Consider the following 26,297-nt stretch of genomic DNA (forward strand, 5'->3'; position numbering starts at 1 on the left):
TAGATTTTGTGTAGATGAAGAACAGTTCAGTTTCAGAAAGAGTAACGTAACAGTAATTTTAATTTGTAGATTAAATCTAGAAGGCAGGCTTAAACAAAAAACCAGCAAGCCATTGTAGGTTTGTAGAGGAAACACTTCGATAATGAAGAACGAAAAACATTCTAATTTTTAAGAGACTTCAAAATAAAATATATATGAAAGAAAGGGTATTATCATTTTTATAGTAATCAGGTAGCAGTTTATAAGTAGAAAATGAAGATGCAATGAAGCAGATAGCAAGAAGTAATTCAGAAATGACTGGGAACAAGGATTTAGGTCTATCCAGTTGATTTTCAATTGTGTACAGCATAAACAAACCGTGAATTTGATATTGGAGTAACTAACCGTACAGGAAAAGTAAAGTAAAGACATTAAGATTTTCTGATAACATTGGTTTTTTGGTAGAATCTAAAGATAAATTAGAAGAAATACGTATAGCGTGGGTTTATTGCTTTGAGAAACATTTATTTACAAAATAAGAATAAAAACAAACGTAATGAAGCGGGATAGAAGGTAAATAATAGGATCAAATATTAAAATAATGGAACACAATCTACCAGAAGTTGAAGAAATAGACCGGTACAAACAAGGAGAGTTTCTTACAGAAAAGAAATTTGCTAGTATAAAATATAGAATCAGAATTTGATCAAAATTTTACAAAATATTTATGTAGAATATAGAAAAAGATAATGAAATGTGTGGACAGTAGCAAATCAGAATGGAATGAAATCTTTCTTTTGATGAATATGAGAAAAGACTTTTGTACCAAACTCTTTAGAGGCAAACCGGGTCAGTCGGATTGTTTGAACGAAGTTTGGAATATATGAAACCGGTAATATAAGTAGGTTGAGGTTAAACAATTAGAACAGATCAAAAGGGAATTGAGAATAGCATCAAACTAATGGCTGATGATACCAAAAAAAATACGTACTCGTAATACATCTTCCATTATGTAAGTGTGCTTATTCATTCAGTACACATTTATTCTACGCATATGTATTTATTACCATTGGGCGATCGCAAATTACTAGACAGAGGTTAACTGAGCTGGCATTCTTTGTAATTTTCCTCTTCTCTGTTATAAAATCCCTGAAATTTATTACAATAAAATGTTTCCAATGATGAAATGACAACGCAATATTAATGATACTATGACCGAAGTCTTTAAACTTTGTAACTGGGCTAAATAATAGGTTATATATATAACAATGAATTACTTCATCATTCTGCATGAAAACAACACTTTATTCCATTATTCTATTAAACTGTACAATAAAAACATTATTAAGATAACTGCAAACTAAAAAACAACCTAAAACAAATTCTATTTAAAAAATAACATTTAATTTGAAGTAGTGCATGTGATAAAAATGAAAGTGTTTCTTTCATTTTTAAATTCAATGAAGAAGATAAAAAAAGATTTTTATTTTTATGTTTTTCAGTGATGAGTAAAAAAAGATTTTCATTATCACTTTATTAAGGAAAGTGATGAGTGATTATTATTGATAGAATACCTATTATTTCTAATTGACTGGTGTCTCATGTGAAGTCCAAAACATTCAGTTATGGACTTATACATAACACACACACACACACACACACACACACACACACACACACACACACGCGCGCGCGCGCGCGCGCGCAGAGACAGACAGACACACACACACAGACACACATATATATGTATATATAAACACACATGCATAAATTAAAACAACAAAACTATACATACATATATACTAAAACAACAAACTGTCTCATTTATCTATTTAAAATTAAGAGATCCAGTACAACCTATTGCAGCACCTAAGCATTTCTGTAGCTATCATTTACAGTTATCTCTTATAAATCTTTGCGCTAAAAAAAGTATCCTGTTCAATCCTCCTCTGTATTATATTTTTATGTCTTTGATTTAAACTTTTTCATCGGCTTAGATGAAAAACTTTCATCTAAAACTTTTTGATACGGCTTAGATGTTTTCCATTTTGCAACTTATTACTTTAAAAAGGTTGAATAAAATAACTCCTCAGAAAGGACTTGTACACCACCAAGAGTAAGTTGTTTCCTCATTTTTTAATCTTCACTTCGGTTTTTCCTGCTCCTTTCTTATCATCTAAAGGGCAAAGACTCTCTTTGCCCTTCCATTTTCTTGTTTTTATTGCAGGAAATACTACTGCTTCCAGATAATCCTTACCGAACTAGCTATTCATTATCTATTAGAAGATATTTAAATTCTTTCTTAATCTTTTCCAGTAATTCATTTTATCTGATCTTTTTGGATTCTTGGTCGTGGAAGTTTTACTTCAAAATGAGAATTGCAGTCTCAAAGCAATTACAGATTGTATTCTTTCATCTTATTTTTCATACTTTGCATCCTAAATATCTCTTGGTCTTTTCCCCCCTAAATCTTTCTCATTATTTTATATATTTAAATATAATATTAATTTTGCTGTAGTTATTATAATCGGTTATTAAAATAAAAATATGCCCACAGTTTAGTGGAATCGAGAACATTTTTCTTAAAAAAAAAATAAATTTGAGCTAACATTAGATATTTTAATTACATATTTATTTATTAATCATCAGTTTTTCTTATGTAGTAATGTTTTAGAGAATATTTAATTATTACTTTATTAAGAAAGAGTAATAAATTAAAATAAAACTCGTTATCAATTAGTATTTATCATTACTAAGTCGTCGTTATCTCATCTAGAAATACCACCTAATTTTATAATAGAATATTATTGTTATTATTTTTATTATTATTACTATTTTAGTAATAATAATAAAAAATGACCAGTAATATTTTATCTCTACGTAATATTACATAAATATCTAATTTATCTAGTAATATACTGTCATAGATTGTTTTTATGATTCTGATAAAAACTGCCAACATTATTCTGTCTCATTATGTAACGTCAACATGAATTAAAAAAAAAATTGTAATAATGGAGGGGGGAAAATTATAATTAAGCAAAATTATTGATTTAACTTTAGTTGTTACTTAACTGATCTCACGATGTTAATTTTTCATACTTTAAAAATAATATAAAACAAAAGTCAAATGGTTAATAAGTTTATTTTATAAGTGATAATGAAAAACAAAATTAATTAATAATGGCGGTTCTAGCGAAAGTGATTGATCGTTTTAATAGATTTAGCTTTAAAATAGGGTGAGTAGATGCGGAAAATAATAGAAGAAAAAAATTTACTTGGTGTAGTAATTTTCACTAAAATGCATAAAGTTGCTTAAATATTTTTATTGTTAATAAAAAAAAACAAAAAAAAACTGAATTTTAGTGGACAGCTGGGGTTCTCATATCATGCTTGTTAATCTGTGTTCCTTTTGTGTTTATTTGTTTTACAATAACTTTTGAACGATTGTAATTTGAACGAATAGTAATTTGCAGAATTTTTTTTGAAACTTTGTAAAAGTAAGTTATTAGTTAATTTTAAAACAATTTTGGAGCTTGTATAATAGCCATATTGGATAATCCTATGGATTAGCCGTATAATGTTGTTTTGGATTTAGGACTATTGTAACATGTAGTTGTGCACCTCACCTTTTGATTGCAATAGACTGAACCAAACGTGTCCGAAAAGCCCAAAATCCAAAAAGATTTGGATTTTGGACTTTTTCTTGCAGTAATAAGTCCTCATCGAGAGCTTTTCAATGATTTATCATAAGCGGTACTTATTTTCATTGTTTCCAATGGGGGAAGGCACATTGATTCGAATCAGACTTCACCTTTTTTTTTAACTTTTTTTAACATAAATATATTGATTTATTAATAATTATTAACCTCTGATTGTAAAAAAATTTACGATAAATAATAATTTAATAACATTAAAAGAAAAAAATATGAAGTTATTAATGAAATAAAATCTTATGCAATTTTCATTTAAAAAAATGTATAAATGTAATTTTTTTTGTCTTCAGTCATTTGACTAGTTTAATGCAGCTCTCCAAGATTCCCTATCTAGTGCTAGTCGTTTCATTTCAGTATACCCTCTACATCCTACATCCCTAACAATTTGTTTTACATATTCCAAACGTGGGCTGCCTACACAATTTTTTCCTTCTACCTGTCCTTCCAATATTAAAGCGACTATTCCAGGATGCCTTAGTATGCGGCCTATAAATCTGTCTCTTCTTTTAACTATATTTTTCCAAACGCTTCTTTCTTCATCTATTTGTCGCAATACCTCTTCAATTTGTCACTTTATCCACCCATCTGATTTTTAACATTCTCCTATAGCACCGCATTTCAAAAGCTTCTAATCTTTTCTTCTCAGATACTCCGATCGTCCAAGTTTCACTTCCATATAAAGCAATGCTCCAAACATATACTTTCAAAAATCTTTTCCTGACATTTAAATTAATTTTTGATGTAAACAAATTATATTTCTTACTGAAGGCTCATTTTGCTTGTGCTATTCGGCATTTTATATCGCTCCTGCTTCGTCCATCTTTAGTAATTCTACTTCCCAAATAACAAAATTCTTCTACCTCCGTAATCTTTTCTCCTCCTATTTTCACATTCAGCGGTCTATCTTTGTTATTTCTACTACATTACATTACTTTTGTTTTCTTCTTGTTTATTTTCATGCGATAGTTCTTGCGTAGGACTTCATCTAGGCCGTTCGTTGTTTCTTCTAAATCCTTTTTACTCTCGGCTAGAATTACTATATCATCAGCAAATCGTAGCATCTTTATCTTTTCACCTTGTACTGTTACTCCGAATCTAAATTGTTCTTTAACATCATTAACTGCTAGTTCCATGTAAAGATTAAAAACTATCTTTCTTATATATGTAATTTAATAGGTGTATATGTAAGGAAGTCATGTGGTATCCACGTTAGCATTTTTTTAATCAACTAAACTGAATAAAAAGATCTTCACCAAACGGTATTAAAATAAACTGAAAATATGAAAGACTCAAAAACTATTGGCAAAAGAAACTACAATTTGTAAAACTCATGGTGTTATTTGTCATCTAACATATCACTTTTAATTGTGAATCTTTTTTTAACACTATTTTAGAAAATTTATTTCATAAATTTTAGAAAAACCTTTTCCTTCTTGCATTTAAAAAGATGAATGTGTTTCCTTAGATTTTTTAAAACTTCTCCAAATGTTTAGTAAGCTCAAAAGACTAGACTCTTTTGTGTTATTGAAATAACACGTTGGAAAAGACAGCTCAAAATCCTTAAGTTTAATTTTTTTTAGTAAATTTTAAATAAATGATTAGTAGAGGCTTTTTTCCAGTGAGTAGTATGATTTTTTTTTTATTTAATAAAATTGGTTTTGTATTTCAATTTTGATATAATTTTGTGATTCATGGCCCTTAATTTTAATCGGGTATTTGTGATTAACTGGAAATTGTTCCACATTGTTTAATTTTTTATGTTATATATGGTGAATGAATAAAATGTCACTTGTTAGGTCTGAATATCTATCACCTGCATTTTGTGAACTATATTTGCTGATTAATTATCTGTATAAACCAGATTCAGTGAAGTAGATAATGCCTGAACCTTTTTTTTTTTAATTTTCATAAGTATAGATATCTCTTGTGGTTTTATTAGAATAAAAAAAATGGCTAAAGCAGAATTATTATTTTACTGAAACAGTAGTATTGTAAAAAAAAGTAATAAGTAATAAAATTTATTTAATTAAGAAATATCTATCTTGCAAATGTTTGCTAGCAGTATCCAGTAATTTAACCCAAATTAATATTCAGTAGCTAAAAATATAATTATTTGTAACTATTTTCATCTCAAAAAAATAAGTATATATATTTCAGTTTCAGTTCAGTTAGTACAGTACTGTATGTGTGGCTGGTCGCATGGAATTATTTATTTTTGACTACATATTTTTATATTATGTTGACAGTTTTATATTTTGAGATTGATGTATAATTTTAAAAGAAATGTTTTATTAACTGACGATGAGGGAAACCCTTGAAAGCGCTATTAAATGAAAAAACAATAAATAGGCATAAGAGGTGTTGTTGAATTTTTATACAGTTGATGGAAAATTGTGTTATTCGTTTGTCTTCTACATTATAATGTAATTATTACATTATTTACAGTTTTGGTTTTTTGTATTTTAAATTCTCCTCGTGTTTTATTCCGTTGTTTTTTTTTATATATCCCTATTCACAAAGTCTAAAACAAATTTGTAATTGTATGTTTTCAAAAAACAGATTACTATCTTTTTTTGCTTCCTTGTATGAAGTTAAGGAAGTATTGTGATCGTGAAAAATTTTGGTTTCCAGATTTCAACAGAAATATCCAATTTGACTAGTTTTGATGCGATGTCTATAAGTACGTATGTATGTATCTTGCATAATTCAAAAACCATTACCATAGGATGTTGAAATTTTGGATTTAGAACAGTTGTAACATCTATTTGTGCACCTCCCTTCTGATTGCAATCAACTGAACCAAAAATGTCCAAACAAGCCCAAAATCCAGAAAAAAATCTGGATTTTTAACTTTTTCTTAACTGTAGTAATAAGCTCTCATCGAGAGCTTTTCAAGATATGTCATAAGCGGTAATTATTTTCATCGGTTCCAGAGTTATAGTCAAATAAAACTTTAATTAATTAAATATTTTAATCTTAGGAAATGGCACATCGGTTCATTGTAAAAATATGGCTCATTGTCATTGTAAAAAAAGTCTACGATGAATAACAAAAAATAATAATTGTAATAAAATATAAAAATAAAATTTTTTAATGAAATAAAATTTAATGTAATTTTCATTAAAAAAAAAAAATATGTATATGTAATTTAATAGGCGTACAAGGAAGTTATGTGGGATCCACATTAGATTTTTAATATTTATAATTACATCAAACAACAATTATGTATGTTCACTACGTAAACAGTCAAAACACTAGAATTTGGAGGAGATAAAGGTGAACATAACAGACATTAACGACATCAATATACATGTGCTCCATAAAGCGGCCTCAAACACTGTAAAAAGAGTTTGTACATGCATTATTAAATGGGCAGCCATTTTGAGCATATTTTGTGAAAATAAATAAATCTTTAAATATTATCGCTTAATGTTTTATTTTTTTTATTACTCTGATGCGTGTGACTTTTGGATCTTTCTGTAATACGCATTGGAATGTACTATTTTAATGCGAATTTTACAATAATACTGACGGAAGTGGCTTATCTCTTAGTCGTGGATTCTCTTCGAATTTCTTAGTCGTTAGGGCTGATCGTTACTAACTAGTTTATGGATTCTCAATGACAAACTAATAATGTCTATCCGAACGGATTGAATCTTGATCAGACTTGTGCCGAAGAAATTTATTAATTTGAACCGTTTATTTCTGTATTATAACAAATGATTTCAAACATTTTTATATCTGAAAATAAGAATATGAAATGGAAATTTAAGCGTATGAAAATCGCCACGCCTAAACAAGATTCGAACCTGAAACCTCCGGATATAAGGCTGAGATGCTACCACATCACCACAAAAATTGGCATATCTAATGTTAACATATATAAGAATCGTAAATTCGTTCGGCTTTTCTGCAATATTATTTTTATTTTGGTGTATAAATTAAAAATATACTTAACGTATGACAAAAATGTAATTTGACATTTAATCGCCTAAACTTTACAAGAAAAAGCGGGAATAAAGATTTCAATGACAACGGGTGAAACTCTGTTAATATTTACAGCTGAATTAACTGTACTACAGCAATTAATATTCTTAACATCTCTTCAGTCGCCTTTTTTTTGTACAGTCTGTTAAATCAGGATAGGTGTCGATCGTAGATGTTTCCTGAATGCTCATCGGCATATGTATAATACATTATGTTATATTTTATGCATTTAGTGTGTGAAATAGTATATATACATATTGTTTACATGAGAATAATTTGACGCGTAGGTTCTTAAAACATAACGTAATTTTTAAATGTCTCCTATACTACCACATAATGCTAATCAAAGCCATTACCGCTTACGGTGTATTGAAAAATTAAAATATATGTTAACTTAATAAGAATATTAATAATTATACAAATTATTGCGCGTTTAAAGAATCTATGCCCCTTATAAAAGGCATATTTTTAATTATTATTTTTCTTTAATACTTGTTTGCTTATTTTTCAAGTATTTTTTTTATTTTTACAGAAAAATGCGGGTATTGAGAGAATATGTGAACGTTATTATCCAATTAGTTGTACCATATGTTATGGCACTATGCCATACGTGGATAAAACATCAAAGAACATTACTATCTTCCATTAAACGTAATGTTATTACGGTTCTTCTAGCAGCTATCACTTCAAGATTTTCTATCAGATTTGTCTCAGCAGGTATTTATTTATTTATATTAAATTAGGTTAGGTTTATTAAAATTCTCAAGTTTTATCTGCGTTCCATTTTATTTTTAAAGGGTTAAAGTCCAAGTTAAGTTACAAAAATTAAATTAAAACATTTATCGTCAAAAATATACTTTTTAAATGCAGTATGAAGATCTGGTAACGGGTTAAGATGAATCTATTAAAGCGGCGTTACCTTATTAAACAGACACGTACTGTTAAATAACATATATTACATCTTATATATTTGTATATATTTATTATTATTCATTGTTTGTTCATAAAGTACGCAACCCTTAAATAATTTTTTAACCGTTAAACATAGAAAAGTGAAATTTAACAAACGTTCATGCGTTGTAATGACCTATTTTTTCTGTATGAAACCACTGCATTCACAGCAATCACGGGGTTGGGGGGGATCAAAAATGTGAAATTGAAAGTGTAAGTTTGTGACACAGCAATTTAAAGCGTATTGAAAATCAATTTTTTTTTTTTTCATAAGCTTTGACGAACTACGACAAGCCTAATCAAAACTGTGGTACTTTAATAATTTTCACAAGTAATTTTAAAAGCGGTCTACAGCATCTGTCAAATTGACTGTTCAACACTAAAAAAAATAAAATTTAGCAAACGCTCCTACTTCAGAATAATCTATTTTTCAGCACAAAGTTACTACTTGGGATATACTGAAGGGCGCTTTTAAAATTAATTATTTTTATGCCGATGTGTTTTTTGTTCTTCAGTGCTGTACTTAATTGTTTAGTTACTCCCCGTTAGTGCAGACTCATATTGTAAAGTATTTTTGAGTATAGATTAGGCATTTGTTATTTAAGAATTACTAGACCGCTTTTGAAACTTGCCGTGAAAAACATTAAATTACCTCTCATTTTGGTTAGAGTGGTCGCCTGATTTGTTTTTTACATCGGTTTTTGTTTTTCAATCCCTTTAAAATAATCTGTACCGATCCTAGCTTTTCTATTTTAATATTTTGTCACCTTCCTCCATGAAGGCTCCCTAAACGTTTAGGGTGTGCCGATTGCATATAGAAAAATAGATAGTTTAGAAATAAAAATTAAATTAACTTTTCTTAAATTTCAGTTTTCTATATTTATTATCTTTTCTTAATTTATTTTAACCTCAATCTATCGAAAGAATAGTAAAATTGTAATCTGTAAAGACGGATGAATTTTCTGAAAAGCAAATTTTCTTTTAAATTAAATATAATGCTTCACATTTAATTCAGCGCTTCCCAGTAGATCTTGGTTTTTATGTATCCTGTATGTCGTTTATATGAATAAATTTCATAAAAAATTAAAAAAACGAGGTATAAGTTTTTAGAGTTACCCGTATTTAAAGTGCATTTTGATTCTGTCGGTAAAATTTCAATAAGTAAATAGATGTGATCAATTTCGATCAAAATGTATATACCTCAAAGAAATGAAAGAGTGATTTAGTCCTTTGTAACCGAATCTGTGTGTTAACTGTATATAACTGCATATTAACATTGTCGTCCGAGGTAAACGATGAATATGTAATTTAAAAAGTATTTGATTCTGATGCGATTTACTCTCGATATTTATTCTATAATATTTCATTTTATCGTTTAAGTATTTGTAACTAAATACATATATTTATTTACACAGGAGAAGTAGCGTACGGTTCCAGCAAATTGGATCCACTGCTGAGGACGTTCAGAGTGATAAATTTTAGACCGCGCCAGTTGTTATGGAATCCGTCTGAAGAACGGACACAACAAAGTGGTAAACGTCAAATTCAAGAACCAGAAAAGAGCGTCCACTGTGAAATACTGCACGATCCAGGTCCTGATGGAATTAGAGCCGACGTTATATTTATTCACGGTTTAAAAGGATCGTTAGATAGAACGTGGACACAAGGTTTATGGAATCTTAAAGACTCCGATAATAGAAATAGCAGGGTTTTATTAAGAAAAAGTTGTTCGACTTCATCTATTAGACATAATAGCGAAACGTCACATACCGTTAGTAGAAGTCACAGCTCTAATAACGGGCTTGTTTTAACCGACATGAGAGACGTTAGGGAAAAGGTTTTTGTAGAAAATAATAATACTATTACGGTAAATCAAGTTCTTTTTACGTGCGGTGATGACGGCTCAGAAGACTGTAACAATACAAATAATCAACAAAACAAAGCGAACGAATCGTCTAAAGCTACGATAACCCCTGAATCGACTACCGAAACGTCAGAGAATAAAGATAATAAAGAGCCTGTGTCAAGGTGTTGGCCCAAGGATTGGTTGCCGATGGATTGTCCTGGTGTCCGTATCATCGCTCTAAATTACACTACCGACCCTTATCTTTGGAGACCCGTATGGATATCAAAAAGATCTAGGTAAGAAAAAATTCCTTGTGTAATTGTTATACTTTTATTAAGAATTATCTATACGAATCGGTAATTTGTCAGGTCAACTTAAATGTAAATAAAAAATAATGGATAAAATTGAAAAATCGAGTTACAGAAAAAATTATCTAAGCGATCGGGGGTTTTCCCTTATATTCTTCAGTCCATTAAATTATCCGGTCCAATATTGCTTTCTTTGCATCCCAGTCGGCCCATTATTTAGTTATCGGGTTGTCATTGTAATTCATTTTTATTCTTCACTTTTCTACTTATTTGCTGTGCTTATAAAATTCTAGCCAATAATTAATATAAATCCTCTTTTGAAGTTTCGCTTTATATTCGCATTTTTATACGCTATTTTTTTTTTTATGTACTTCATATTCTGTTATCTGTGATTTTAAAAGGAAATTATTTTTAATATTCTATTGGATTTTATCAGACAAATCGTAATTGTTGACTTTTTAGATTGTCAGCACAAAGCCTGGAATGATTCAGTTTACAGAAGCTTCTAAGGCGACTTATTAAATTAAATGTGTAATTTTTTTTTTTTTTAAGCCCAGATCGGGCAAAAGAAACCTAAATTTATTAATAATAATAATATTTGTTAACAGAGCATATCTATTCGTAAATATTATTTTTCGCACGTTACACGAATTTTGTGGAATAAGTTTAAAAGATGTATTAAAAAGGATAATTTGTTTTAATTTTTCTTATGTAAGTCTGTTTCTTAAGTTTTAACAGAAAAGCGATCCGGAAGTAAATAAAGACCACAATACAGGTCTTTCGTATATTAAACCGACAGGTTTGATAGAAACCTGTGTTATATTAATAACAAACCTGTTTGTTATATTATAAATTGTTTTCGTGTTTTTTATACCAAAATATGTACATGGTATCCCACGAAAAGGCTTTTGATTTAGTATCGGTTGCCATTCCTCCACGATTGTGTACACAATCTTTCAACGAAAGTTCTAAAAATGTTATGTGAAAATGTCAGTTTTCTAGGAAACAAAATAGCAACTTTGAAATAAAAATGTGAGTTTCGGTTTCAGATAAACCAAATTTTTTATTCGTTAGAAAATAGCCGGTAAAAATGATGAAAACAGATGATAGTTGGAATAAAATAATTAAAAACATTAGGCTGTACCGATATACCTTGTTACGTATATCGTGAATCGCCAGTCTTTGTTTTGTGTTGTTAACCCGACTACGTAACAGTGATGTGGGACAGTATTGAGGGACCGTTAACGGTAAAAATATAAGCCGGTTCAGCTGGGATTCGAACTGCCTACACGATAATGATTTTTATGAGTGTTACCGCATCGGTTAAGATTTCCTAAAACACTTTCAACCGTGAAAATATCTTAATTATGTAATTTTGTTTAACTGTGAAAAAAAGATTTTAGCGTAAACAAAGAAAGAGTAATTGAATCGTAAGGCTCCGTTATAAAGTTCCTTCGCTACGTAGTTCACATGTTTAAATCACGCGGACTAAGCCACGTGTAGTTCATCGTTAAAATAGAATTAAAGAAACTGGCCTTGACCACAATATGTCCGACCACATATCGTGAATGAGAAGTCAATACGATCTAAGTAGGTCTGAATTTTGTTTAGCCTCCCCTCCCATCCGGTTCTCCTTCTTACGCACATGTGCAAATTCTTGGTCGCGTAATTTAATTTCTTGTTTATTTTTTGTACAAGTTTGTTCAAATTAACTTGTAGACGACTGTGGAACTATTTTTTTCATACATCTATTTCTCCTTACAAAATATCCCCCGCCACAAAACAGTTTTACAGTCGTTAATTGTGTCCATTGAACTCATATTTAGTCTGTCAAGCAACTGACCTTGGTTAAATTGGTTGAGTTAATAAAAGTGTATCGCATTAAAATACAATGGACTGTATCTTATCTATAATTTATTTACGCTAGACAAATATAAATTTTTTCTATCGGTTTTAGTAGCAAATATTTATTTCATACAATACCCGCTTGTTCACCAAGTAAGATAAGATTCGTCGTTTGATTTTTACATTTTGAATTAAATTAATCGCTAATTTAATGGAGCACATAATTTATTTTATTCGTGCCACAATTTTTTGTTTTAATCCTATATGTTACAGTGACATCTGTTTGAAAATTTGTTGAAATTTCATGATGTTCGTAAAATTTCTTTTAACCTGTACGTTTACTTTTTATCACCATTACTTAGACTGAACATAATGAAGGAATTGTGGTGGTTTTAATCTGCACCTGACTGGAAGTAATGCTACATTAATAGTTTGCGTAAATAGTAACCCACCGGGTTCCTCTATTGGTAAACGCGATTTCCCGAATCAACTGATTTGGAGGTCGAGCGTTCCAGTGTTTAAGTCCTAGTAAAGTTAGTTATTTTTACACGGATTTGAATACTAGATCGTGGATACCGGTGTTCTTTGGTGGTTGGGTTTCAATTAACCACACATCTCGGGAACGGTCGGACTGAGACTGTACTTCATTTACACTCATACATATCATCCTCTGAAGTATTATCTGAACAGTAATTACCAGAGTTCTGAAATCCTCAATTAACCTATTTTACAGACTTGTATTACTTTGATCTATAGAATATCTAATAAACACATTTTCTGCCCGTGGAAGAATATATTTAATTAATATATTTCAGTTATTAAATGAATATATAAATTCTACATTAAACTAGACCGTTTTTGTTTACCGAATCAAACTTCTATTGGCTGTTTTAATAGGCTTATTCTTGAAACGTTTTCATGGTATGAAGGATTTAGATTAACTGCTGTAAGATAATCAGTGATGTTTAAACTTTTTAAAGGTGTAATTTTTTTAAGTTACTGTCCATTTGCAATTGTATGGAAACGAAGGCATTTTCCTTTCCAAAAGAAAATTATTCTTAGAATAATCTCATTGGAGAAACTATCAATCATTAACCTGACTGGGATGCTTTGCATTAACAATTGTATAACGTTCCCCCAAATGCCTTAATGTATAGCAGTAAGACCTTTTGATACTTATTCAGTTATAATATTTAAACCTTCCCCTGGTGGTAGACCTTCATTTTACTGCTGCCATTGTAAATAATCTTTCAATAAAAGATAATAGTTATTCCAGATTCCTATAACCTGAACCGAACCATACCCTGAACCGTATAATAAAGAAATCCAATTTACCATCTTCCCTAACGTGGTGTTAGGGAAGATGGTATCATATATTCAAGATCAGGGATCTTGAATATATGATTGATATATCTGTGTTGTGATAAGTTAATACACAGTAAAAATTTATCATACTTTGGTTTATCATACTTTGATTTTCAGAACATCGATGTGTGAGAGAGGTTGGGAAATGATTGAGCATCTGGTTAATCTAGGTGTTGGAAGATATCCAATTATTTGGGTTGGCCATTCTAAAGGCGGATTATTTGTAAAACAAATGCTTGTACATGGTAAGAATTAATTAAAATTAATGTGATAATTTTATTTTAAATTCAGGTTGTATTTTTCTTCATTTGTTTATAAATATACCGATTAAAAATAGAATTTATCAAACTTATATTCTATTAAACTGTGAAAACTTTGTATTTTTAAAACTTAAAACGTTTTTAAGAAGTTGAGGGATAATTGACTAATCAAAACTATTTTTCTGTTTTATGATGTGCTTTCATGCAGGGTTGTTATTTTAAAGATGAACTATATAAAATTTACAAATCTAAGAGATTGTTTTTTTACAGAGTTTCAACTATGCAAGGTAGCCTTACTTTAGACTAGCAATATTGTAGCAACTGTTACAATGTAATTAAAGCTAAATGTATTGCTAGTAATAATTGATGAACTGGACAATCTAACCCCAGGCATAAATACTTTCTTGTAATTTTTTTAACATTGTTGAATACTTAGAAGAGATAAAAAGAACCAGGCTGGGAAGCTTGGTCCACCTCACGATTATTTTAGGACGATTAAAAAAGCAGAGACCAGATTCTATGTAAGTTCTGGATTCCGTTCTTGCATTTGCATACTTTTTTTAATTGTTCAATTAAAATTAATCGATCATTGATGTCCTCTGCTATAGACTGTATTCTGCAGCTGATTGTGTTATTGGACAGAGGCACTTTTGGAAGTAGTTTCTCAGCAGACTCACCGATCATAATCTTCACCCTACCAACAGCTGGTAGACGAGTTCTATAATTATATGGTAGATACTTCTTACATTTTTTAATTCTATGTGCTGCTACTTTATAAGATGCTAGCAAAGTATTATTTGATATTGATGCCTGTTTATAAAAACTACTGTTTTGTTTACTTAATGTTTTTAGCTTCCTGCTGAAGTAGTCACAAGATTTAAAATTTACTAATAACACTAGGATGAATGGTTCCTAAGTGGTGTTTCAAATTGTTTAATAGCATGTGCTCTGGTGCCAAAACTTTCATACACACAATACACATTGTGAGCTCTCTTTGCCATTGACTTCTTTCGACATAAAAGTCCAAATAGCTGTCATCATATTTTCGATTTTTACACTTTTTCACACTCTTGCTATTGGTTGACAATGTGTCCTCTTTATTTTCACTCTTCACAATGCTTACTGCTGTTTAGTAAAAACGTGATTTATTTTTAAAAATGCATATGAGAAAAAGTACAGTATTCAGATGATCTAGTCTATAAAAACTAATTCAACATTAAAACCGTGCAAAACTGAGATTTATTTATTTGTATATATAAATGCAAGTACCAGAAAAGTGGTTTGCACCAGCTCTGCTAGATGTTGTGCACTACAACACTGAATTGAAAGTGGGAATAAAATGATTAAAATCGAGTAGGATTTCACAGGATCCCTGTGAGGACGTCATGGCTCCCCTGGGAGCCAAGGTGCACTCTTTGGGAACCATTGCTCTAGATAATAGATTTCTATAAAGTAACTTTATTCAAATAGTCAAAAAATACTACCATTTGAAGTGTTTTTATCTTCATTTTGTGTATACCTTTGGTTAGAATTTTGTACTAGGTTGAAATTCTTGTGAATTTTTACCAAAACATTCTTAAATGTTCTTTATCTAAATACATAAATATGTATATTAAATAAATCCTTTATTTAAATACATAAATAAACAATTAGGTTGAAAAACATAAATAAAAAAATTTAGAAAAATAAGTTAATAATTAGGAGCAAAGTAAATAAAATAATTAGAATATATTATTTGGATGTTATTTTCTGCCCTTCTTAGCATTGTCACTCTAACATATGCAGTTTATGTGTTTCAGAATATTTCATTCTCAAAACTACTTTTAGCACTCTCTAACATTCATAGTTGACATTTTTTGTAGTCCATTTGTCACTCTTTATAAAGGGCAGAAAATAACACTCAAATCAATTATGATCATCCTAGCAGAAATATAAAATATTGTGGAAATTTTATTTACGGTAAAGATAATTTCTTACTGAAGCAGTAGAAAAGAGGTTAAAATTGATGGTTCATATAAACGGTAGGAAAGTTCAACGTCATTCTCAGCTTTCAAAAGATTTAATTGTTTTAAGAGTTTTATTTCCTAATGAATGAATGTGTTGTATCCTGTTTGTAGGTTGTGAAAGTCCTGTTGAATCGCACATGAATATTAGCCTAAATACAAAAGGGATATTGTTTTACAGCGTTCCACATAGAGGTTCACCTCTTGCCAATCTTAACTTGCCATTACTTCGACAATCAATTGAATTAACTGAGGTTCAAAAAGGTACATTGTTTGATATATCTGAATATTATTATGTATTATTTAACGCATTAATGAATTATTTAAAGGACTTTTTATTAAATACATTATTAAAATTTTTGTGTATTTATTATGTATTAAAGGTGATATGTCAATATACTCGTGAACTATTGTTTGGAAAAGAGTTGTATAAGTAAATTTCAAAGAAGATATAGTTATGTACATATTTAAATATAGTGTTTAGAAAGTTGTTGTGCAGTATGCTTTAGAATTATGTGGTGCATACTATTCTTTCAGCGTTAGGTTGGATGCCCTGTGGGTTCGTTGGACATTGCTCAGTAATAATCAAGATGTCAGTTTTAGAGTAATGATTGAACGGTGCTTTGTTTTGTTTATCGGAATCATTAGTTGTGAGAAACATAATGGATATTTCAGTAGAGGGACGCATTTTTCTTTAACATGTCTTTCATGAAGGTGATAAGTATACTGATTTAGTGCAGGACAAATTTTCTGAAAAGTTTCCAAAATGTTCTCACCGCAATGAATTTCAGACTCTTACTGAGAATTCTTGGGCAACAGGCTCTGTTGAAGACTGATTGAAGCGGAAGACCGCCTAAACTAATCAAACAGAAGCTGTTTGATAGTTCAGATGCTATGACCAAAAGTCCATTAAAGTTGATGCGTAAGCATAGCAGCATGATTCAGACCTACTACATCACAGAAAGCTGAAAAAAAAAGAACTGAAACTTTTCCCCTACAAAGTAATGTGCTTTCAAGAACTGAAAGCTACAGATCATGCCAATAGACTAAATTGTTGTCGACGGTTTAAATGTTTTATCGATCAAAATAACATACATATATTATATAAGAACTATATTGTTGTATCGCACGTGTTTTAAAATTGAGAATTAATGAAAAATGATTATACATAGTCATTCTGTCTAATACAACTTAGAGCAAAATTTCTTAAACACATTTGCCCATTATTGTCACAAGCATACAGGCAAACAAAATGCCAAAAAACAAATTCAAAACAGAATCTCACTTTGGCCAGACAACTGAAACATCAAATATTCATTAGCAGTTGTATTAATGTTTTATTCAATTTATTTGACTTGACTAATTTTATTTTATTATGTTTAATACAAAACTTTCTTTAAAAAAAATTTATTTATACATTTCTTCTGCAAGTATCTTATATTTCCTGTTTTATGTTTTCCTGTATGTGCTAACACTACAGTACACACTCCAGTATGTGGATCTCTATACTCGGCATCAATATTATTTTAATTTTTTACAAAAACTGTTTCTTGCTATCTTCATTCTTTCTTTTGTTTATATATTATGTCTTCGCACAATTTTTTATATAAGTACTAAAAAATTGTACCTATTTTATTAAATTGTAATAAAATTGATTGCTCAGAATGTTGGCCACAATAATTGTCAACAACATGCAGTGAATTTCAACCGTTATGATTTAGTTTGGTGAACTACAGGTAGCTTTGGCTGTTAGTATGTTATCCTTACTTCACACCTTTAATTTTCAGGATATTCCATTAATTTTAATTAAAGGATTCGGTTTTGCATCTTACTCAGGACTGAAAAAGTTTGTCTAATGAACAAAGAAAGTTTGTCTGAGTAAACTTATCTTTTCAAAACCGATAATATGGTTCAACCAGGGAGGTGAAGTTGGAAGTTTTAGAATCCTATTTAAATTTTGTTAAAGTTAAACTAACTTTTTTTAATGTAATCTACTTTGTTAAGTTAAAAATCAGAGGGGATTTTGAAGTTAAAGATGTATTAGTTATATTAGTACTTATAACTGATTTAAGAGGGAGATAGGAGTTAATTTTTTTGCTCCTGTTCTTACAGACTTTTATTTTTGCAACTTTTTAGAATTCATCATAATAATTGATAGTCAATGTTGTTCTCCAGGTTAGGATCACAGTTTGGATAAAACACATTTTTCCTCCTGTATTTGTTATAATTAACCATCTGTCCTATAGAATTTTCTCTTTTGAGTCTCTTCACTAACAAGTTGTTATGTTGTAAAGTGGTGATATTAATATTTCTGATTGTTTTTCCAAATAACACAGATCTGCAACGGTAAAATTATCTGGAATCTATCTAGTGACTTCAATAGAATTTTTGGTGCTGCAAATAGTAAACATTTAAAAAATTTCATCGCATAAGGTTTTTTCACAATTTACGAATTTTGTTTCTATCTGTAGATATTAGCCTATTATAAAGGATCATTTTGTAAAACTGTTGTTTAAATAGAAATCGTAATTTTTTTATCTATGAAAATGCAAGAAGCTGATTTATCGATTGTCAATAAATAAATAAAATTAAACTAACCATATTAATTCCAAAAACTGATTTTCATGAGATCCTGGATCTTCATTTGGTATTTAATTCTCTAATTACTTTAAAATAATCATATTAATAATCTATAATTTCATTTAATATACATTTATATAAATATATTTTTTCTGTTGTTAATGTGAACAATTTAAACAATAAGCAACCCCATGACCCAGTGAAATGAGGATGATATTTATGAAATGACATTTAATTTAAGGCCATCAGACATAGTAAAAATAGATAAGTTAAACTTACCATATTAATTCCAAGAATCTATCTTTGGTTCTTCAACGGACTGAAGATACAGATCCCCTGCTTGTATATCTTAATGGATATATATTCTTTGTTAACTAATCTTTACCTTTCGTAGCTTCATTCTTTTATTAGGTAATAAAACCTACATATTGTATTTTAATATATAATGTATTGTATTTTAATACATATTGTATTTTTTTTTTTATAATCAAAAACCGACTTGAACAACCCAAGTATAGAGTTACAAAGTAAATGAAATTACACTTATCTTATTTTTTTAATTTTCTTTATTCCAATAGCGCTTTCGCAGGATCCCATATCATCAGTTGTATATAAATTACATTGTTACATATCAAACATAACAATTTTATTTTTTAGAATAAAAATTAAAATTACTAACATATATACAAAACAATGAAGTCAATTAAATAAAATAACTACATATATATAAATATGACGTAAATTAAGAATTAAAAATAAAAATAATTAGAAAATGTATACCATGTAACCTGGCCAGCCAATGCTACATTACTGAGTGGATTTGAAATTATTTATGTACATTCTGATTATTATTTTTATCAAAAAATATGCTGCCATCTGTTGTTGCTTTTACGAGAGTATCATCTTCATATTCTGTCTGAAAGTTCATCAAATTGGAAATTCTTTTGCACTTACATATATAAAATCTCTCCAAAATGTCTAAACTTTTAACTATTATTATTTAAATTAAATTTCTTGGTTTCCACTATTTCCAAATTTGTCTGAATATCAGATACAGAATGTTCATTAGTAATAAGGTGGTCAGCAACATTAGAAAAACCCAATCTACCATTTTTATTATTTCTAATATGCTCTAAAAATCTAGTTTTAAAAGACCTATCAGGGTTTTAAAAGACCTATATATATGGTCACAATCATTACATTTTATTTTATAAATTCCGCATAGTGAGTGTGATTGTTATTTTTTAAATATTTTATTGTATCATAAATATTGTTATATTTTCAAGACTATTATTGGTGTATAAATGTTTTAAATGTACGTTATCAATTTTTTGTGAATCATTTATAGATATAAGAGATGGTATTATTAATGAAACATTATAACCATTATGTTTAGCAATTTGTTTTATAATATAAATTTCTTTGTTCAGTTTTCTTTTATTTTTATTATATTGTGTGTAATTAATTTCTCTATTAACCGTGCGTGTATATATACTAATTTTGTGTGACCACGGATGATTTGAATTTCTATGTACTGTTGTTTCATTGGTTGTGGGTTTCCTATATACTGAATTATAAATTGATTATTTTTGTTAATTTTGATACTAACACTAGAAAATTTATTTCTCTATTTATGTCAATTTCAAAATATTATAATATGAATTAATTTTATTCAGAATTATTCTGAATAACGTTCATAGCGTATAATGGGATTATAAACTATGAAAACTTCATCAATGTACCTAGTCCATAATAGGATATCATGTGCATGAATGTCATAAATAATCTTATCTTCAAAATCCTGTAAATGATCTCAGTAACTTTATATAATTTATATGCAACTGATGATGCGGGATCCTGAGAGAGTGCTATTGGAATAATGAAAAAAAAAATAAGGTAACTGTCATTTAATTTACTTAGTAATTCTGTACTTGGATTGTTCAAGTTGGTTTTTGATTATAGAAAAAAATACAATATATTGGTACCATACTCCTCTGCACCAATACAAATTAATTTATATTTAATAGATCAATCCTAAGTAAAGAATAATTGAAATAGGATGACTACCTTATTTCATTACATAACAGAAGCAGTATAAGATTTTAAAGTGTGTTAAATTTAGTTTTAAAAAAAATTATTTTTTGAATTTTATTAGTAAAAAATATTTTTAACAAAAAATTATAAGTAAGTGATATACTATCATGGATTGCAAATTTATAATATATATATATATATATATATATAAATGCAGCTGATGATGCGAATCAAGTTCACAAAAGCACTTCTGTTATATAATGAAAAAGGTTAAGTCATCTGTCATCCTATTTCAATTATTCTATACTTAGGGTTGATCTATTAAATATAAATTAATGAATTATTATATATTATATATATATATATATATAATATTAATAATTCCAACTTTGTGATAATTTTTGTATTTTTCAGACAAAATCAGTTTGGATGTGTTAGAATTTGGTGTTGAAGATTGTATTAAAGGTCAATATATAGTAATCAAACTCCATCATTGTTAAATAAATAATATTTATTTATTTCCTTTTTTAAGCCACTACAGACTAGCTGCTCAGATTCGTCTACTGATAACAGAAGAATTTTTATATTATGAGAAGCTAAGCCAGACTGGACTTCAAATTCAGGACAAATGCAAACAAAAATAGTTTTTTCATCACTAATATTGTATCTTTTGCACATTACAGATTCTGCTGAAGTACTTGAGTTGCACAAAAAGTTTCGTTCATTACTTGATAAGAATCTCTTGAACGTTGAAGTTAGGAGTTTTATTGAGACTACGCTTACATTAATGTCATTGTTTTATGTTCGAATTGTGTCTGTTGAATCTGCAGGTAAATGTATCTCAATAAAAATATAATTATTAACAGATAAAAAAATTAATTACCTGTAAAGTAACCTTCTTTAATGTGGTGCATGAGGAAGTAGGGATAACATCACATTATCATAGTATTGTGGTATGACATTTAATACAAGTAGAGAGAAAGTTTTACTAAGAAACAAGTTTCCTATATATAAAAATTATGTATTTCAAAATAAACATCTAATTTGTAATTTTAAAAGATTAATAAGTGAGATTGGCCAGAGAAAAAATGCTAATGTTTACTTAAAAGTGAAGCATAACAATGTTTATTATGGGGAAAATGTGCCCTGGCTGAATACAATTAAAGAAAGAGAACTGCTGAAAAAAATTCCAAACGTTTCTGATTGTTTCAATACATCTTTTACAGAGTTCTTTATAAAGTACAGACTAACATTTAAGATTACTACTACCACTTGATAAGATTTGGCAACTAGTGAACACATTTCTTAATTAACAGCAAGTACTTTGACTTCCATCACAATAATTTAATATTAATGATAACCAGTCGTATTCCAACATGGATTGATAATTTAATTATAAAATACAGAATTTTATGATGATAGAATGCAAAAGTCTGTTAACATTCTGAAAAATATGATAATTTGGGTGGGGACTTTGTTGAAAAGTAGGAAAAGTTTTAATTGTTATAATGAATTTAAGTTGTTTATATACAAGATATCGTAACTGTACAGAGGTTGTTTTTTTTTAAAATATAGTGTGTTCATAAGATAATGGTAGGGTTTCAAACAGTTAACAAAGCATAAATACAGTGTGTCCATTAAAAATGGTGGTGTAATTTTAAAGATTATATTTTTGGAACACAGCATGAAGTATCTGCAAAAATGAAGAGAAACTGCTGTTCAAGTTTTTGATAACGTAAGTCAGATCTAGTATCATACTGGGGCATAATGTTTTCTGATAGGAGCATAATGTTGGAAATACTGACCTCTACAACATCATTAAGGATGAATATGACAGCTTTAAAAGTAAATATGTGGTGTACAATTGGATAAGACAGAGTTATTGATTGCTTATTTTGCTGAAAACGTTTTAATGGGAAACTTCCTGAATATGAGTGTATGTAGTGCCACAGATACTGAAGAATTGCATTCTAAATCTATGGATTTTTATTTATTGGGTTAAGTAAAGAGCCAAATGTTCTGTGCTCAAAAAATAAATTTAAACATTTAAAAGAATGAATCAGCTGAAGCTGAAATACCCACAACGGATAGTCTCTGTCATGAATGGTAAGAAGTTGAATATTGTCTTGATGTCTGGAGGACAACTAAAAAAAAACAACCATATTAAATCGAATGAATAGGTGGTAAGTCTCTTGGAGAGTTTCTCTTTAATTTGACATACACTTCATGCCAGTCATACTTTGTTTCAAAATTACAATTGTCTAAAAACTATACAATTATTTTACACGTTATACAGAAGTTACTTCTGGATAACTACGATATAAAGGTCTTGTAACTATTTATAAAAATAAAATTTTAACTATGTTCATGATTAATTATCTTTAATGTAATTTTTTATCTTTCTTTAAATGATTTAAATCTAAAAAAAAACAAATTTAAAAGGAAATATACTATTCTTACTTGTTGACTTTTGTATTTGGGACACTTGTGTCCTTTTCAAGTCCAGTTCATTTCAGGGTTAAAAATTTAACAGGCTGAATTCTATGTATACTTTATGAAATGTTTGACTTTCAGTAATAAGATAATTTTTATATTCAAATTTTCTTTTACATAACTTAATTTTTATTAAGACTTAATTCTTATACTAACATTGTTTCATGTTTATTTACAGATGCAGAAATAGGTGATTTTTATGGTGTACCAACAGATCATAGAAATATATGTAAACCTAGAAGTAGGTCAGTAAATTTATTAAGTTTTCTGAGTATTGTATGATTTTGGGATATTCATTTTCTGTTTATTTGCTGTAAATTAAGTGCTAAATGATTATTGAACAATCCAAAGTAATTCCAGATATTATCTGAAATAATAATTTTTGCACTGATTCCATGGGAGAGCAACATCAAGTTTCATTCAAAACTTTTTGCATTCAAATTCTTGTTAGAAATATTAATGTCACATTACCTAGACTGTGAGCTTACTTGATGATTAATTATGTAACAGAATTAGTTAAAAAATAATATCGAATAGTGATTAAATTTGAAAAATTAATGATTTATCAGTTCAAAAAAAATATATATATATATATTTTTTTTTTGTCTTCAGTCATTTGACTGGTAGTCGTTTCATTTCAGTATACATCCCTAACAATTTGTTTTACATATTCCAAACGTGGCCTGCCTACACATTTTTTTCCGTCTACCTGTCCTTCCAATATTAAAGCGACTATTCCAGGATGCCTTAGTATGCGGCCTATAAGTCTGTCTCTTCTTTTAACTATATTTTTCCAAACGCTTCTTTCTTCATCTATTTGCCGCAATACCTCTTCATTTGTCACTTTATCCACCCATCTGATTTTTAACATTCTCCTATAGCACACATTTCAAAAGCTTCTAATCTTTAATTCTCAGATACTCCGATTGTCCAAGTTTCATTTCCATATAAAGCGACACTCCAAACATATACTTTCAAAAATCTTTTCCTGCCATTTAAATTAATTTTTGATGTAAACAAATTATATTTCTTACTGAAGGCTCGTTTCGCTTGTGCTATTCAGCATTTTATATTGCTCCTGCTTCGTCCATCTTTAGTAATTCTACTTCCCAAATAACAAAATTCTTCTACCTCCGTAATCTTTTCTCCTCCTATTTTCACATTCAGTGCTCCATCTTTGTTATTTTTACTACATTTCATTACTTTTGTTTTGTTTTTGTATATTTTCATGCGATAGTTCTTGCGTAGGGACTTCATCTATGCCATTCATTGTTTTTTCTAAATCCTTTTTACTCTTGCCTAGAATTACTATATCATCAGCAAATCATAGCATCTTTATCTTTTCACCTCCGAATCTAAATTGTTCTTTAACATCATTAACTGCTAGATCCATGTAAAGATTAAAAAGTAACGGAGATAGGGAACATCCTTGTCGGACTCCCTTTCTTATTACGGCTTCATTCTTATATATGTAATTTAATAGGTGTATATGTAAGGAAGTCATGTGGTATCCACGTCAGCATTTTTACTATAAACGCCAAGTATGTTGGTTTGTTTTTCTTTAATCTTCCTTCTACTATTAATCTGAGGCCTATAATTGCTTCCCTTATCCCTATACTTTTCCTGAAACCAAATTGGTCTTCTCCTAACACTTCTTCCACTCTCCTCTCAATTCTTCTGTATAGAATTCTAGTTAAGATTTTTGATGCATGACTAGTTAAACTAATTGTTCTGTATTCTTCACATTCATCTACCCATACTTTCTTTGGTATCATGACTATAACACTTTTTTTGAAGTCTGATGGAAATTCCCCTTTTTCATAAATATTACACACCAGTTTGTATAATCTATCAATTGCTTCCTCACCTGCACTGCACAGTAATTCTACAGGTATTCCGTCTATTCCTGGAGCCTTTCTGCCATTCAAATCTTTTAATGCTCTCTTAAATTCAGATCTCAGTATTGTTTCTCCTATTTCATCTTCCTCAACTTCCTCTTCTTCCTCTATAACACCATTTTCTAATTCATTTCCTCCGTATAACTCTTCAATATATTCCACCCATCTATCGTCTTTACCTTTCGTATTATATATTAGTACCAAAGATGGTACATTGGTACCATCTTTGTTTAACACATTATTAGATTTTAATTTATGTACCCCAAAATTTTCCTTAACTTTCCTGTATGCTCCATCTATTTTACCAATCTTCATTTCTCTTTCCACTTCTGAACACTTTTCTTTAATCCACTCTTCTTTCGCCAGTTTGCACTTCCTGTTTATAGCATTTCTTAATTGCCGATAGTTCCTTTTACTTTCTTCATCACTAGCATTCTTATATTTTCTACGTTCATCCATCAGCTGTAATATATCGTCTGAAACCCAAGCTTTTCTACCGGTTCTCTTTATTCCACCTAAGTTTGCTTCTGCTGATTTAAGAATTTCCTTTTTAACATTCTCCCATTCTTCTTCTACATTTTCTACCTTATCTTTTTTACTCAGACCTCTTGCGATGTCCTCCTCAAAAATCTTCTTTACCTGCTCTTCCTCAAGCTTCTCTAAATTCCACCGATTCATCTGACACCTTTTCTTCAGGTTTTAAACCCCAATCTACATTTCATTATCACCAAATTATGGTCGCTATCAATGTCTGCTCCAGGGTAAGTTTTGCAGTCAACGAGTTGATTTCTAAATCTTTGCTTAACTATGATATAATCTATCTGATACCTTGCAGTATCGCCTGGCTTTTTCCAAGTGTATATTCTTCTATTATGATTTTTAAATTGGGCGTTGGCAATTACTAAATTATACTTCGTGCAAAACTCTATAAGTCGGTCCCCTCTTTCATTCCTTTTGCCCAGCCCGTATTCACCCACTATATTTCCTTCCTTGCCTTTTCCAATGCTTGCATTCCAATCTCCAACTATTATT

The 26,297-nt window shown here is 29.3% G+C and overlaps 1 protein-coding gene across 4 annotated transcripts in view; it reads left to right on the forward strand.

Moving 5' to 3' along the window:
• Positions 1-26,297, forward strand: part of LOC142324656 (uncharacterized) — a 249,782-nt gene that overhangs the window by 217,734 nt on the left and 5,751 nt on the right. For all 4 annotated transcript variants that reach the window (XM_075365524.1, XM_075365525.1, XM_075365526.1 and 1 more), the window contains exons 3-8: positions 8,215-8,399; positions 10,049-10,775; positions 14,115-14,242; positions 16,375-16,524; positions 21,558-21,704; positions 23,546-23,612. In XM_075365524.1, the coding sequence (XP_075221639.1) occupies positions 8,215-8,399; positions 10,049-10,775; positions 14,115-14,242; positions 16,375-16,524; positions 21,558-21,704; positions 23,546-23,612 (1,404 nt within the window). The remainder of the gene's footprint in view (positions 1-8,214; positions 8,400-10,048; positions 10,776-14,114; positions 14,243-16,374; positions 16,525-21,557; positions 21,705-23,545; positions 23,613-26,297) is intronic.

This window comes from Lycorma delicatula, chromosome 5, assembly GCF_047948215.1.
Source record: "Lycorma delicatula isolate Av1 chromosome 5, ASM4794821v1, whole genome shotgun sequence".
NCBI lineage: Eukaryota > Metazoa > Arthropoda > Insecta > Hemiptera > Fulgoridae > Lycorma > Lycorma delicatula.